Below are 17,369 nucleotides of genomic sequence, written 5' to 3' on the forward strand. Positions count from 1 at the left end.
CCACTTAGGTAAATTATGATTATTTATTGAATGAAATAGCATCTTATATTATATATATCTTATATATTATATTATATTATATTATCTTGAGCATGATTTTCAAAACTGGATCGGACCAGATGATCGGATCGAAAAACCGGGAACCGATCAGGTGAGCGGTTTTGTTCTGCCCCAGAACCGTTATTGTCCCCAAACCATTGATTTGGTCAGCAAACCGTTGACTCGGGCAGTCAAACCCTTTGAACCGTTCAACGGTTTGGATAATTTTATTTTTTTTTGTCAGAATGGGTCATCCGTTCGGTTCGAACTGTCAGACCATTCAAGCAACCTTTTCTTCATGAATGACACGTGGATAAATAAAGTAACTTCCTTGTATCTCTCATCCTTCCCATTTTCGCTCAATCTCGGCTTTCTTTCTTGTATCTATCATCTTTCCCCATTTACACTCAGGCTCAGTTTTACTCTCACTTTTCGAATTAGTGGCTTTTCGATGGCAATAGATTTCCCTCCTCACCGTCTCTCACCTTTCTCAAATAATTTTCCTCCCAAGCTCTCCAAATTGGTAGTCTACATAAAAAGAAAAAATGAGATATTTATTGCATGTGCACATGTAAAGGAAATCAACCCCCTGTTGTCCTAAGTTCAGCTTCAGTCACCATTCGGGCAGCCTTTTTCTTCATGAATGACACGTGGATAAATAAACTAACTTTCTTGTATCTCTCATCCTTCCCGTTTACACTCAAGCTTGGCTTTCTTTCTTGTATCTATCAGCTTTCCCCATTTACACTCAAACTTAGTTTTACTCTCAATTTTTTAACCAGTGGCTTTTCGATGGCAGTAGATTTCCCTCCTCTCCATCTCTCACCTTTCTCAAATAATTTTCCTCTCATGCTCTCCAAATTGGCTGTGTAGACCCACATGCTCGTGCTTTATTTATGCAATGAAAATGTTCATTGCATGTCACAATACATGTCTATACTTCTTGTCTGCTTCCTCACTCCAAGCTCTTCCATCTCTTTCCTTCTAATCATATAAACCTTCACGATTTTGCCTTTCACTCTTGTCTTTCACGCATGTTTCTCTTCCACTCCCAATGTCATCTTCCATCTGCAAAAACAACACCGTTGAGAGCTTCCATAAAATGTTTTCTTATCTTTCTTTCCCTCTATCTCTCTCCATCAAGACAGCATGCCAAGAGCTTTCTTCAGGTTTGATTTGCAAGGGTTCGGAGCACAGGTATGCATCTATTTCTTTCTTATTTCTTTTTCTTCTTCTACCCTATGGCAGAAATGGAGTATCTACCCATCTTCTTCTTCTTTACTAAGCTGAAATCTCCTTCTTTTTAACTGTTAAAAACTCCCCCAACTTGAACAACTTAGTGGATGCTCGCCGTCCAAGTTCCAAAATGAGGAAGATGCAACTAAGTAACTAGGAGACTTGTTCAAGCAGAGAACAAGATGACATATTGTTGGTTCTAGATATTGTTTGGTTTGAATCAATTATTGAGAAACTTAACTTCAAAAAAGAGGAATATAGAATGCCGGTCACATCTAGAACTGAATTTAACTCATTTAGGAGTTAGGACCACATATTTTTTGAAGTGGTCCGGGGTCTTTTTATAGCCGCAGGTTCAGGTGCTATTGGGTAACATCTCTAAGCCTTGTACGGAGTTGTTTCCTAAATTCTGGGGTGTACTAGTCAGTTGATTGCTAGATCCATATGGTGGTTACAGGTCACCTATTGGTCTTGAGGCGGTCAACTCGATGGACTACTCTCTATGTTGTGGTTACAGCGCTTACGCGGGCGTTGCCTTTGGGACTGTTTTGGGCGAGCTAGGGTTGTTGACGGATTGATCTCATCCTAGCTCGGCCGTGTACTAGATATTAACTGCCACGTGTTACTTTAGCGAGCTGCTCTGCTATGCTTGACAATGTGGGATGAGTTTACTCTAGCTTGGCCGTGTACCTGATGTTAGCTGCCACGTGTTAATCTGGCGAGCTATCTTGCTGAGTGAGACGCTATGTTGTTGATAACATCCATGTGTCCACCATCAATTAGGTTGACCAAAATGCCCCTCATCAATTGCCCCCCACTCTCGAGAAACTATTTAGTAGATGAAGAGAGTAGAAATTCCTAGGGCAATTTTGTTTCACTCTTAGGTTTGTTTCACCTTTTGAACCGGTTTGGTTCAGCTCAATGAGTTCAGTTCATTTGTTTTGGCGTGAATAATGAGGATGGCAGGCTTTTTTAAATTTTGAAAATGCACACCATTTTTTCAAACTATCGCAATTGGCGCGCACGTCTGCTGGCAGTTGTCAGTAGCCTATCAGGCGCAGGCACCACTTGATCGTGGGAGATGTGCTCTTGTCATGTAGCTTCAATCTGGGCCATTGACTTTTATTTCCAAAAGCTTTAAATATAGGGCCTTCGAGGTCCCCACCTTGTCATTGTTCTTTGGCTTTTTCTGAGGATAGGTGTGTGGTGAGAATTCGAAGTTTCCTGCTGAGGCGAGCTCTGTTTTTCGTTGGCGAGCTATTTTTTCTTCCTTTGCCAAGTTCGGCGGCTCTCGTTCTGAGTCCTTCCTAGCATTCTCCTGGTGAGTACTTTATCCTCGACATGTCTCACAGTTCCACTGAGAATAGGGTTCGTTGTAGTGGGTCAGAGAAGAGTCTAACTCCTCAGATGAAGAGTCTTTCAAGGTTTTCTATGATGGGGCTATGGTGGGCAGACAGGCGGAGGTTGAGGCTGCGACGACTTCATTTGGGGGAACCAAGTTGTTAGGGGACGAGGTGGTAGAACTGTGCCAAAGGTATGAGGTCGTAGATGAGTACCAGTGGATCATGCCCGGTCCTAGTCGTTATCCTTGGGAGCATGGCCCGGAGGGTTTATGTGTCTACGAAGAGTCTTTGGCGGCTGGCCTTCATTTTTCCCTTCATCCCTTCATCATCGCAGTTCTAATGTGTTACTGGGTATCCTTGGGTCAGCTCACTCCTAACAGGGTTAGGACGCTAATTGGGTTAATCAGTTTGTTCCATCATCGCGGCTTTCCCCTGAGTATTGAGGCCTTCTCGGCTTTGGTGCACATGAAGCAGGTTTCAGGTCCCTTCTGTTTCTATCTCCCCTTTCGCAGTGGGAAGAAAATTTTCAACTTCCCAAATAAGGTTAGGAATTGGAGGCATCGCTTCTTTCTTCTTTAAAAGGCAGGTGGTTGGGGCTGTAGTACTGCCTGGTATAGCAGTCCTCAAAATGTTTCTGAGTGCAAGGATGACAAGCTGTGGGCTGCCGTTCAGCAGCTTGTTCAAAAACGTGTTAAAATCAAGGATTTTCTGTCTGAGTCGATGCTCGTGCAAGTGGTGGGTTGGATGTCTGGCCACTTATTGCACATTCAGTTCAGGTCTCTTGTCTATTCATTTCTTCCTTTTGATTTGGTAACTGATACCCTTTTGCTTTTTCCAGGTATGGAGAGCTTAGCTTCGATGATGTTTGTTGGTGCTAAGTGGAGGTCCTCCCGGAGGAAGCGTCGAGTTGAGCACAGGCTGTCGAGGGATGGAAATTCTTCTTTGGGGACTCCTATTGTCGACCTGGAAGGAGAGGGGGATCCAATGTTTATTGAGCAAGATTCTTCTGATCCTATGCAAGAGGTAGGTCCCCACCTTTCCAACGTCCCTCCTTTTGTTCCCAATATTCCTGATGTAAAGGTAATTGATCGGTTGAGCGATGCCTGGGTAGCGCTTCAGATTGGCAAGGGCAATCTTCTTCCAGCAGATATGTAGCAAATCTTCGAGATGGATCTTGCAGAGGCCGGAGCTCGGATGACCCAATGCATTATCCAGGTGCTTTCCCCCTTCATCCTTCTCTTCTCCCCCCCCCCCCCTTAGTGCCTAACTCCAGTCTTTTCTTTTATAGGAGAACTCTTATGGCCAGGCCTTACTAGATTGTGCCTACTCCAGCCAAAAGGAGCGAGCTAGTTTGCAGATTAGCGTAGGTTTTCTTAATGTTGAAGTGTAGAAGCTCAGGATGGACTTGGAAGGGGAGCGTGTAGAGCGTTAGCGTTTGTAGTGTGAGCTATCAGAGATGAGGATGAGGTGTTCCCAAAAGGAGTGCTCGAGGCCTGAACAAGCTAGGGCGGAGGCGGTTGCTTCTTACCAGAAATCCCCTGCGTACAAGAACCAGCAAGCAGTGGACGGTATTCCTTTAATGAAGAGGGGTTTTAAGTTGTGCCACCATTATCTTAGGTCTCCTTTTTCCGACCTCGACGTCAACTCTGTTACTTCTCAGAAAGTGCCACTCAAGCTCATCACACAGGTGGACCAGGAGCCGCTGACCTCGTCGGATGAAGAGGAAGACGATGAAGAGGGGTTTGATAGGGGAGATGGCGAGGAGGCTCAGGATGATCCTAGTGGTGAAGAGTAGTTTGTCTCTTAGCTCGGTCGAGGAATCTATGGTGGTCTATTGGTGTTTTTTCTCAGCTTTTCTGGGGGCTTTTATGCTCCTGTCAAGATCCCGGGCCCTGTGTGCCCCGTATTGTCCGAACTTATGAGTGGGGGGGGGGGTTCTGGTTCTCCCCCTTTTTCTTTCTTTAGTAAAGGAGTTTGTTTCTTCCATCGTTCTTGTTTTTTCTGTGTGACTTAGTTGTGTTGTATTGTTTCAAGCTCGCCTGTTACCTATTGCTGGTTGAGCTGATTTCTGGTACTAGCAAGCTATTTAAATCCTTATTTCAGGCATAGTATCAGTGTAGATTGTCTATGTTCCATGTCCAAGAAATCTTTTTGCCATCAAGTATCTCAAGTTCATAGGCATTCCCGCCAAAAATTTTAGACTCTATAAGGTCCTTCCCAATTCGGACCAAGTTTCCCTACTCCGGGCTCAGGCACTGTGATTTTCTTGAGTACTAGGTCGTCAGCCCTAAAATTACGTTTCCTAACTTTAGCATTATAGTATTGTGCAACACACTGTTGACATGCTTCAATCCGAATGTGAGCAAGTTCTCTAGTTTCTTCTAGTAGGTCAAGGTTAGCTCGCAGTTCTTCTTCATTTGATTTTTTAGCGTATACTTCAGATCGCAAGGTTGGAATTTCTATTTCTATTGGCATCACAGCTTCGGTTCCATAAGTTAGGTTGAAGGGTGTTTCACCAGTTGTTTTTTTTTTTGGCAGTGGTCATGTAGCCCCATAGTACGTTGGGTAGCTCGTCCACCCACAATCCTTTGGCCCAAGATAACCAAGCCTTGAGTCCTCGTAGTATTGCTCTATTGGTGACCTCGGCTTGCCCATTAGCTTGGGGATGCACTACACTTGGTAGGCCAATCTTGAAACTTAATGTCTTCAAACTATTTTTCGTTGTCAAAGATTAATACTCTTGGTAGGCCAAACCTGCACACTACACTTCGCCAGAAAAAATTTTGGACGCTGCGAGCTGTTATTGTCACTAAGGGTTCTGCCTCCACCCACTTAGTGAAATAATCCACAACTACCACCAAAAACTTTTCCTGTCCCTTGGTCAGTGAGAAGGGCCCTAGTAGATTTATGCCCCATTGCGCAAATGGCCATGGGCTGATCAAGTATCTTAGGTCAGCAGCGGGTTGATGTAGGACATTCGCATGTCGTTGGCACTTATCGCACTACTGGACCAGCTCGGCTGCATCTGCTTTCATGGTGGGCCAGTAGTATCCTTGTCACAAGGCTTTCTAGGTGAGGGCCCTGCTCCCTAGGTGCCTTCCACAGAGGCCTTCATGGATCTCGCGTAGAACTTGGTTTGCCTCAGCTCGTCTTAGGCATTGTAAGGAGGGCATCATGAAGGATCTCCTGTAGAGCAGCTCGCCTACTATCACGTAGTGGGCTGCCTGTCGCTCTATTCGCCAAGCTGCATTTCTTTCTGTTGGTAGCGTGCTGTGTTTCAGGTAATCGTAGAGTGGATCAATCTAATTCGGCTTGGCGGTAGTGATGTGGGCGACCTCCTCTCTTGCCTTTTCTATCTAAGGTCGTGGTAATTCTTCTATATAGATGGTTTGTTTTGTCGAGTCAATCATGCTCGCTAATTTGGAGAGGGCATCAGCCTCAGTGTTTTCCGATCTCGGAACTTGTTGGAGATACCATGATTCAAAAAGTGGTAGGAGTCCTCTAACTTTGGTGAGATATGCCGTCATGGAGGAGTCTCGAGGAGCTGAGAGTCGTTTTATATGACTATGTGTTTAGCTCCTATTTCCTTTGCTAATGCCAATCCTCCTAGCAGGGCCTCATATTCAGCTTTGTTGTTTGATGCTCGGAGTAGAAACCAGAGCGCGTATTCTAGATTTATTCCGCAAGGTCCATATAGTATTAACCCAGCTCCACTTCCGCCCCGATGAGATGAGCCATCTATGTGAAGTATCCAAGGCTCCTCCTCCCAGCTTGCTATCCTGCGAGGTGGGGGCACCGCGCTGGATAAAGCTTCTGTTGCTAGCACCATCTGTTCGAGCGACAGTGAGTTGAAGGTACACTCAGTAATGAAATCTACTAGGACTTGCACTTTAATTTCTATGCACAGATCAAACCAGATATCATATTCATTGAGCTCGATTGCCCATTTGGTGAGTCTTCTTGAGATCTCGGGTTTCAGGAGAACTTGCTTCAACGGCTGATCTGTTAGCATCACTATGGAGTGCTCCTGGAAGTAGGGTCTCAGCTTTCGGGCGGCTAATAACAAGGTGAAGGCAAGCTTCTCAATGTTTGGATACCTTACTTTGGTGGCATAGAGTACTTTGCTAAAATAGTATGCTGGCACTTGTGTTTTGTTTACCTCTCTAACAAGGACTGAGCTTACCACTTCATCACTTGCAGAGATGAAGAGTTTGAGCTCATTTCCCACCTACAGCGTGGTCACTAGAGGGGGCAAGCGAAGGTATTACTTTAGTTCGTTGAAGGCGAGTTGGCATTCCTCGGTCCATTCAAAGGCCTAGTTCTTTTTCACGGCTTTGAAGAAAGGAAGACACCTCCCAGCCAATTTGGACATAAACCGGTTCAAGGCCGCTATTCGTCCTATTAATTTTTTAGTCTCCTTAACCGTCCTGTGTGGTCTCATGTCTAAGATCGCTTGGATTTTTTCCAGGTTAGCCTCTATGCCTCGCTAGCTAACGATGTAGCCCAGGAACTTTCCTGAGGTCACACCGAAAGCACACTTGTTTGGGTTTAACTTTAGGTTGTGTTTTCGCAAAATTTCAAATACAAGATTTAAATCAAAAACTAATTCTTTTGAAAATAGAGCTTTTACAACCATGTCATCAACATAGCACTCAATTTTATTGCCAATTAAATTTAAGAAAACAAAATTCACTAATCGCTGGTAGGTCGCTCTAGCATTTTTTAAACCGAATGGTATAACCTTGTAACAATACAGGCCTATCACAGTGGTAAATGCAGTCTTTTCTCGATATTTAGGGTCCATCAAGATCTGATTGTAGCCTGAATAAGCATCCATAAAGCCGAGCAATTCGAATTCTGAGGTTGCGTCTACCAAGCGATCTATGGTGGGTAAGGGGAAGCTGTCTTTTGGGCAGGCATGGTTTAGGTCCATAAAATCTATACACATCCGCCACTTGTCATTTGCTTTTTTCACTAAGATTAGGTTTGCCACCCAGCTTGGGTACTGGAGTTCCTCTATGAAGTTCGTAGCTAGCAACTTCCCCACTTCTTCATTTACTACGTTCCACCTTTCTGGTGCAAGGTTTCTCTTTCTTTGCTAGACTATTCTGACTGTAGGGTTCACATTAAGATTATAAGTTATTAGATTGGGGTCTATGCCAGGCAATTCAGCAGCTGACTAAGTGAAAACATCTAGATTTTTTAATAAAAAGCTTACCAATTCAGATCGTAGAGGATCTTTCAGGTGGGCTCCTATCCGTAGTACTTTCTCAGGGTCAGTTTTGGAGACTTGCACTGCTACTGTATCCCCGATCGGGCGAGCTTTTTTTTCAGTATTTTCTAGTGGAGGATACAAGTCAAGGTCAACTATCATTTTACTTTGGTTTCAGCGAGGCTACGTAGCATTTCTGAGACTCTAGCTGATCGTAGCACTCCCACCCCTATGTCCAATGGAAATTTCAATGCTAGGTGGAAGGTGGATACCACAGCTCGCAATGCATGTAGAATTGGTCTCCCAAGATCACATTGTAAGGCGATGAAGCTGCTACTACTAGAAAATCATGTTCTAGGCGAGCTCTGTGTGTAGGGGGGGGGGGGGGAGCCTGCTTCAATCGATAGCCTGATCTTGCCAATCGGGCGAACTACTTCCCCGTTGAATCCTACCAGTAGTATATCAGCGGGCTACAGGTTAGTTTTACTCAGCTCCATTCTTTTGAAGGCTTCGGCGAACAAGATGTCAGCTAAACTACCTGAATCTACCAAAATCCTTTTTACCTTGAAATCATTGATGAGCAATTTTACCATCAAAGCGTTGCCGTGAGGGTATTGGATTCCTTGTATGTCACCTTCAGTGAAATAAATGACTTCTTTTGTTCGGGGGCGTTTGTGTGGCTTAGGGCTGTTCATAAGAATGCCCAACCCGACCAAACCGACCCAACCTGAGTCGTCCGGGTTTGCATCCGTACCGGTCGGTTTCGGGTTGGGCACATACATAAACTGAAATCTCGGGTCGGTTTCGGTTTTCTTGCGTGAAAACCGAAACCGACCCGACCCGAACCGAACTAGTATTCTACTAGTTTGGTAGTTCCTACTTCCTAGTTTGAGTAGTTTTCTAATTCCTACTAGTCCTCTACTTTTAGATTTCTACTAGAACTAGAACTCTAGAAGGCCCATTAGGCAATTACAATTAGAATTCAATTAGGTGCCCTTTTTTAGTTTTTTACCTAGATTAGAAATTTAGAATTTAGAAGGTTTCTGATTTTTTATTTTAATGACCACTTTTTCCTTCTCTTAAAATCTTCTACTCTCTAACTTGGTTGGTCCGCCCCCCTCAAGCTCAACTGCTCAAGTCTCATTCTCAAAGACTCAAAGTCTCAATTTCAGTCATTCAAAGGTTAGTATTTATTTATTTTTTTTTAATTTAATGCATGTTACAAGTTGATATATTTTATTTGTGTTTTGTTTAAGTTTAAGCTTTGAAAAAAATCTAGTTAATGACGATATATTTGCTCAAAAAACTTCGGTTTTGTATGAAAAACCTAATCTATTTAAAATTTTAAGTATATATTTCGGTTTTAATTTAAATATATTTTATATAAAAACCGAAATATCTGAAAAATTTTATATCTAAAAAATATATATTCTGAAATATATGAGATATATATTTTCAGAAAATATATTTTCCAAATTTCCAATATATTTTATTTGTATGTATATTTTTGTTTATATATATATATATATATATATATATATATATATATATTTAAAATACATATTTCAGTTTTAAATATATTTCCAGAAAATATCTTAAAAACTAAAAATTTCAGTTTTCAGTTTTTATGGAAAACCTAATCTATTTAAATATATATTTGATATTTCGGTTTTAATTTAAATATATTTTATATTCAAAACTATTAAATAAAGATATTTCAGTTTTACATAAAAACCGATATATCTGAAAAAATTTATATCTAAAAAATATATATTCTGAAATATATGAGATATATATTTTCAGAAAATATATATTCCAAATTTCCAATATATTTAATTTGAATGTATATTTTTGTTTATATATATATATTAAATACATATTTCAGTTTTAAATATATTTCCAGAAAATATCTTAAAAAATAAAAACTTCAGTTTTCAGTTTTTATGAAAAACCTAATCTATTTAAATATATATTTCGCTTTTAATTTAAATATATTTTATATTTAAAATTATTAAATAAAGATATTACAGTTTTACATAAAAACCAAAATATCTGAAAAAAATTATATTTAAAAAATATATATTCTGAAATATATGTGATATATATTTCCAGAAAATATATATTCCAAATTTCCAATATATTTTATTTGTATGTATATTTTTGTTTACATATTTTATTTGTATGTATATATATATTTTAAAATACATATTTCAGTTTTAAATATATTTCCAGAAAATATCTTAAAAAATAAAAACTTCAGTTTTCAGTTTTTATGAAAAAACTAATCTATTTAAATATATATTTTGGTTTTAATTTAAATATATTTTATATTTAAAACTGTTAAATAAAGATATTTCGGTTTTGCATAAAAACCTAATTATCTGAAAAAATCTATATCTAAAAAGAACATATTCTGAAATATATCAGCTATATATTTTCAGAAAATATACTTTTAAATATTATAAATAATATGTGTATTTCCGAAATATATATATATATACTATGTATTTTTATATTATTATATATTTCAGCTTTAATTGTTAAATATATTCCAGAAAATATATTCTGAAACTAAAATATAGAAATATATTAAAAATTTAAAAGTTAAAACTGAAATATAGTAATATAGTACATATATATATATATATATATATATATATATATATATATATATATATATATATTTATATATAGTATTTAAATATAGTATATATTTAATATATCTGATATATTTCAGAATATATATTTTTCATATATATATTTGAAATATAGTAATTTCATAATTTGCACAAAAACTATATATTTTTACTGAAATATATCAGATATATATATTTTCAAAAATATATTATATATATTCTGAAACATGTTTTTATTATTTTATATATTTCAGTTTTATTGATGTTAGATAAAAAAATAACATATATAGTTTTTTATTATAACCAATCAGTTGCTTTTTTCTTAATTTGTTAGTTGTTACATTAGGAATGTCACTTGAGAAACTCAATAATAATTATAAATTTATAATGATATTTTGTTTTCAGATGGATCCTAAAATAAATGAAAATGTGCATGGGATTGATGGAGTTGATTCAGTTGAAGATTCAGTAGCAATGGGCTCAAAGCAACAAGATTCTGAGGCTACAAATTCGGTAAAATATCCTCATGCTCCTCATAAAATTACTAGGACACAGCCCACTAAGCAAAACAAAAGGCAAGGTTCTAGATTAAAATCAGAAATTTGGGACCATTTCACTAAAATGGAGGATAAGGATGAACCTAGGCCTGCATGTAATTATTGTGGTAAAAACTATGCATGTGACACAAAAAATCATGGCACTAGTAACATGTGGAGTCATTTGCAACAGCTATGCATGAAATATCCCTATAGGGTTAATAAAAGGCAAAAGATATTATCTTTTGAGCCTAAAAATGAAGGAGGAGAAATGGTCTCACTACTGGTAAACTAAAAGCAGTGACTTTTAGTGTTGAGGAAGCTAGAAAGGAGATTGCCAAAATGGTTATACTTGATGAATTACCTTTTAGGATTGTAGAGGGGGAAGGATTTAAAAAATATTCTCAAGCTTTGCAACCTAAATTTACAATCTCATCCCGTATCACAGTTTCTAGAGATTGCATGAAATTTTTTCTTGAGGAGAAGATGAAACTGCAAAAAGTGTTAAAAAATCAACGTATATGTCTTACCACTGATACTTGGTCATCAATCCAAATTTTAAATTATATGTGCTTGACAGCACATTGGATTGATAGTGAATGGAATTTGAACAAAAAAATTTTAAACTTTTGTCAAGTTCCTAATCACAAGGGAGAAACAATCGATAAGACTATTGAGGATTGCTTGGTAGAATGGGGCATTGATGGAATTTTTACAATTACTGTTGATAATGCAAGTTCTAATGATGGTGCAATTAGATATTTAAAAAGAAGAACTAGGGATTGGAAAGGCACCATCTTAGAACATGAATTCATGCATTTAAGATGTTCTGCTCATATTGTGAATTTGATAGTGAAAAAAGGATTGTAAGACTTACATAAGTCTATTTTCAAAATCCGAAAGGTTGTAAGATATGTGAGATCATCTCCATCTAGGTTTCAAACTTTTAAAAGGTGTGTTGAGGAGGAAAAAATAGAAAATAAGAATCTTGTATGCCTTGATGTTGAGACTAGGTGGAATTCTACCTATTTGATGTTGGAGGTTGCTGAAAATTTTGAAAGAGCTTTTAACCGCTAGGTGAGGATGACCCAAGATATTTCTTATACTTTGAAGGCAATGATGATGATGAAAATGAGGAGAGTGGAGGTGGGAATAAGAGAGGAAAAGGGAGAGGGAATAAGCATGTCAGGCCTCCTAATTATGATGATTGGGACAATGCCAGATGTTTTGTGAAGTTTCTAAAACTTTTCTATAATGTAATATTGCAGTTTTCAGGATCTCTTTATGTCACATCAAATGCATTTTTTCATGAACTTGTGGCATTACAAAATAGGTTGGTTTGTTTATGTAGAAGTGGAGACAGTCTCTTGAGTTCTATGGCAGAGCGCATGAAACGGAAGTTTGATAAATATTGGGAGAACCTTGAAAATCTGAATTTCTTGTTATATGTTGCCATTGTTTTGGATCCTTGTTACAAATTAAAATATGTGAAATTTTGTTTTGTTCAAATATATGACAGTTTGAGGGCTAGAGAAATGACAAAGAGTAGAGGAAACTCTTAATCGTTTATATTACCATTATCATGATCATTAATGCAATTCAAATTTTAATGTTGGACATGAAGCATCAAATTCAAGTAAAGCTTCTAATGAGATGGATTTCGATAATAATGAAGATGAAACATTGAAATTCTTAACATCTCAATTTGCAAAACACTTAGAAAGTGAAAAAGGTGTAGAAAGTAAATCTGAAGTTGCAAGGTATTTTTGTTAGAGAGTTGTGAAAAGCCAAGTGATTCATTTGACATCTTGATTTGGTGGAAAATGAATTGTCAAAAGTATCATATACTTTCTCAAATAGCAAGAGATGTCTTAGCCATGCCAATTTCTACAGTTGCTTCTGAATCGGCATTCAGCACAAGTGGGCGTTTACTTGATCCATTTAGGAGTTCACTATCTCCAAAAATGGTGGAGGCTCTTATATGTGGCCAAGATTGGTTACGGTCCAAACCAATCCCAATTGATGTTCAAGAAGCTATAGATGAAGTCGAAAAATATGAAGAAATTGCATTAGGTAATATTTGTTATCTTGTGAATAAACTTTATTTCATGATATTGTTTATAACTTATATAATTTTTTGGGTTACATACTAACATTTGTTTCTTTGTTTTAGAACTGTCAGGAACAACGGAACAAGTGTAATTAAGTGGTGATGATTGGTGTTTTCACTGTTTTGGTAAGACTTAATAATCTTTACAAATGTAATTATTTTTTTTACAATTTACAATTTTATTTTCCAAGTAATGTGACAATCTAAAACAAACTTTTCTTGTTTGTTTTTTGATAGTTGAGTCATTAGCATGGCCGCATTTCTTCTTCAAACATGAAGTTCTAACTTGCAAGCAACTTTGGATTAGTGATTAATGAACAACTTTTGTGATTAACTTTTCATTTAAATTTTATCATAGGAGATGGCTGAATTGATGTTCAATTTATGGTTGTTTTTATTTCTTACTTGACACTTGTTTTTACATGAAGAATTTATTGATTTTATTCTTTACCTGAATTAAATTTAGATTTATTTTGGACTCTTGAATATCAAATATTCAAATTATCAACTAAATCAGATTTTATTTGGCTTTATACAAGAGCAAAACCGACCCAAATCGACCAGGTTGGTTTGGCCTATCAGTGGGTCGATTTTGGTTCCCACCTTAGCTAACCCGACCAGGTCGGGTCGGTTGGGAAAATCCCAATAAACCGACCCAACCCGACCCGTGAACACCCCTAGTGTGGCCGGTTATCTTCCTGTTCAAGTTTGCATACTACATTCCTCCCGGCAGATGAGGTGCATCCTGCTATAATCGAGCCCCATGTGATCATGTTAATAGTTCCTCTAACCTATCTCTCTAGTGCTTGTTGGTTTTTGGCAGGTGGTTCCTGCTGCCTACTGCTCTATGGTGCTTCCTTATTAGCTTTCACTTCTTGAGTCTACTCATCCTTAATGAAATGTTTCAAGTAACCTCACATAATGAGGTCCTCAATTTCACTCTTCAAGTTCCAACAGTTCTTATTATCGTGTCCGAAGTCCTTGTGGAAATGGCAGTACTTGTTCGGGTTTCTAGTACTGGGTCCTCCTGCATCTTTGGAGGCCATTTCACAATCATTAGACTGAATATGCATGAGAATCTCCTTTCAATAAACCGACCCAACCCGACCCGTGAACACCCCTAGTGTGGCCGGTTATCTTCCTGTTCAAGTTTGCATACTACATTCCTCCCGGCAGATGAGGTGCATCCTGCTATAATCGAGCCCCATGTGATCATGTTAATAGTTCCTCTAACCTATCTCTCTAGTGCTTGTTGGTTTTTGGCAGGTGGTTCCTGCTGCCTACTGCTCTATGGTGCTTCCTTATTAGCTTTCACTTCTTGAGTCTACTCATCCTTAATGAAATGTTTCAAGTAACCTCACATAATGAGGTCCTCAATTTCACTCTTCAAGTTCCAACAGTTCTTATTATCGTGTCCAAAGTCCTTGTGGAAATGGCAGTACTTGTTCGGGTTTCTAGTACTGGGTCCTCCTGCATCTTTGGAGGCCATTTCACATAATCATTAGACTGAATATGCATGAGAATCTCCTTTCTGTGAGTGTTCAACGGTGTAAACACCTTGCTTTATGCGAGTGGTGTTCCTAGTCGTCGCCTTGCTCTTCTATTTGGCGATCTACTTTTTCGACGTGGCAAGCTGCTACTCCTTCTCCTTGGTGATCTACTTTTACGAGGTGACATGCTCCTTCGCCTGGTTCAACTCGTGCTTGCCTCTTCATCTGCCTACTTCCTTTTTCCTACTGTTTTGGTCTCTACTCCTAGTGCTTCTTCTGCCCTAATGAATTCATGGGCAACCATGAGGAACCTTTCCATGGTAGCGGGAGGGTGGAGTTCTAGTTCCCATTTTAGCTTGCGATGCTTGATGCCCTTTTTCGATGCTATCAACTATACAAAGGGATCTAAATCAGGAATCTACAACTGTTCCATGTTGAAGCATAGGATGTATTCTCTAAGCGGTTCGTTGGGCTTTTGGACTATGTTAAATAGGCACATAGCTGATTTTGAATGTGGCGTGCTTGTGATAAATTGGTTGATGAAGAGTAGGCGAATTGGTCCCAGTTTTTTATGGATCCTGGGGACAGTCCCGAATACCATAGCCAGGCTTCTTCTTTTAAGGTAGTGGGGAACGCTACACACATACTAGCGTCATTTGCTCCGCGAAGGAGCATTAGAGCTTGAAAGCTATTAGCATGTTCTATCGGGTCTGATTTCCCTCGATAGGATTTCAAGGTGGGTGCCTAGAAGTTTTTAGGGCGTGAAGCTCTAAGGATTTCCGGCGCGAGAGGGGTATCCCTAGTCAAGCTGGGTTGTTCTGATAAGGTAATTATTCTTCTTGTTGCCGTACTACCTTCTCCCAGACGAGCCTCACCCCCTGCTCGAGCGAGTTGTATCTTTCTTCCTGCGCGGTGTGTTCTTTTCTTTTCTCTGGTGCCTTCAGCGGAGCTAGTTGCATTAGATTCAGCAGGGGCCTCCGCCTGGCCCTCTTCTAGTCCTTGCTCATCTGGGGCTATAGTATCTTCTCTGTTTGGTGCATGGATTTGGCTACGCACTCGCAATTGGGGTAAACCGTCTTGATTCAAATTGGATTGTAGGGGTTGTTGGTTGTTATGAGGCTAACTGTCCTTTGGTGCTGGTTGTCCGGACATCACCGGATGGTATGGTTGACAACGCTGCTGAGGTTGCTAGTGAAGTTGTTAAGACTATTGATGAAGCGGCTGCTAAGACTGTTGTTGATGTGGCTATTATGGCTGCTGTTGGGACAGTTGCTGTTGCTGTCCAGCGATAAACACAAACCTGTTCTCCCACGATCACATTTGTTTAGCCATGCTATTGACACACCATAGTAGGTCATTAAACTGTCGCACATCCATTGTTGCGGGGGGTGCTACTAGTTCCATGGATGGGGGGGCATATTCACGTTCTCTACTTGTGGCAGAGAAACATCGATTTGGCCAATGGTGATGGTTGGGATCTGACCGTTGATGTTATTGGTAAAAGGATTTCCTGAAGATGCCATTGAAAGGTTTTTTTTTTAGTAAAATGAGAGGGATAAAGAGATGAATGAAAGGAAACACAGCCTTTTTGCTACATATCCTACAAACAATGCCAATTGATGAGGCACAAAATATGCCCACCAATAGATGAAGCACAGAATCTATTCGCTCCCTCGTGTCTGATGAGGTGGCTCGGACTGGGTTCAATCTACGGTGAGCCGAGCTGCAAAGCCAAGCTGAGGGTCCGAGCTGGGATCTACTAAAATGAAATAGAGGTTAGAGTGTCTGGGTAAATTTTACCCAAGAAGACACTCCGATGCTTAAGTCAGTAAGTAGTTCAATCAGAGAAATTGGGAGAGAGTGAGAGATTATGTGCGCATACCTTTTTGAAGTGGTCCTGAGGTCTTTTTATAGCTGCCTCAGGTTCAAGTGATGTTGGGTAACATCTCTGAGCCTTGTACGGAGCTGTTTCCTAAATTCTGGGGTGTAGTGGTCAGTTGATTGCTAGATCCATGCAGCGGTTACAGGTCGCCTGTTGGTCTTGAGGCGGTCAACTCGGTGGACCGTTCCCTATGTTGCGGTTACAACACTTATGCGGGCGTTGCCTTTGGGACTGTTTCGGGTGAGCTGGGGTTGTCGGAGGATTGAGCTCGCCCTAGCTTGACCGTGCACCAGATACTGACTACCACGTGTTACTTTGGCGAGCTGCTCTGCTATGCTAGACGTTGTGGGTTGAGCTTGCTCTAGCTCGGCCATGTACCTGATGTTAGCTGCCACGTGTTAAGCTGGCAAGTTGTCTTGCTGAGTGGAACACTGTGTTGTTGACAGCATCCACGTGTCCACCATCAATTAGGTTGACCAAAATGCCCCTCACCAGACCAGGAAACATTTTCAGCACTAGTACCCATTATCTAGTGCCACATCACTGCCCTGTTGGCAGCAACGAGCTGCAGCTCCAAGAAATTCCAAATTTGACCTTGATCCAAGCCATGGCTTCCCGATTTCCAAGGCATGGCTTGGAGCACCATTTTTTCTGATGTGGCGCCATTTCTCTAGGAAACGGCAACAATGCCAAACAGCCCCCTAATATATGTTTTGACTTCTGACGATGATTTGCAAGTGCCAAACTATTGATAGAGGAAAATTGTTGCGAGGGTGGATTCAATCCTTGCAAAATTGTGTTCATACCGACAAACTGAAAAAGGCTGTGAAAATGGTGTGGACTAGACTTGTTCATGGGCTGGGCCGGGTCGGGCTCGAGCCGAGC

At 39.7% G+C, this 17,369-nt stretch overlaps 1 protein-coding gene across 6 annotated transcripts; it reads left to right on the forward strand.

Annotated features, from left to right (window-relative positions):
• The first annotated feature begins 802 nt into the window (after positions 1-802).
• LOC148803955 (uncharacterized) lies at positions 803-13,560 on the forward strand. Of its 6 annotated transcripts, XR_016080340.1 has the most exons (7): positions 803-1,236; positions 3,457-3,833; positions 3,907-9,012; positions 10,872-10,979; positions 12,896-13,075; positions 13,176-13,238; positions 13,350-13,560. XR_016080340.1 is itself a non-coding variant. In XM_088894601.1 (5 exons), the coding sequence occupies exons 1-4, from the start codon at positions 1,189-1,191 to the stop codon at positions 13,202-13,204; spliced, it is 315 nt and encodes a 104-aa protein (XP_088750727.1). In that variant the 5' UTR covers positions 803-1,188; the 3' UTR covers positions 13,205-13,238; positions 13,350-13,560. The 6 variants fall into 6 exon arrangements, 1 of the variants encoding a protein (XP_088750727.1); XR_016080339.1 differs by having other exon boundaries at positions 3,457-9,012; XR_016080341.1 differs by lacking the exon at positions 3,457-3,833 and having other exon boundaries at positions 8,955-9,012.
• Positions 13,561-17,369: the final 3,809 nt, after the last annotated feature.

This window comes from Nelumbo nucifera, chromosome 1 (assembly GCF_055504915.1).
Source record: "Nelumbo nucifera cultivar China Antique chromosome 1, China Antique-T2T, whole genome shotgun sequence".
Lineage (NCBI taxonomy): Eukaryota > Viridiplantae > Streptophyta > Magnoliopsida > Proteales > Nelumbonaceae > Nelumbo > Nelumbo nucifera.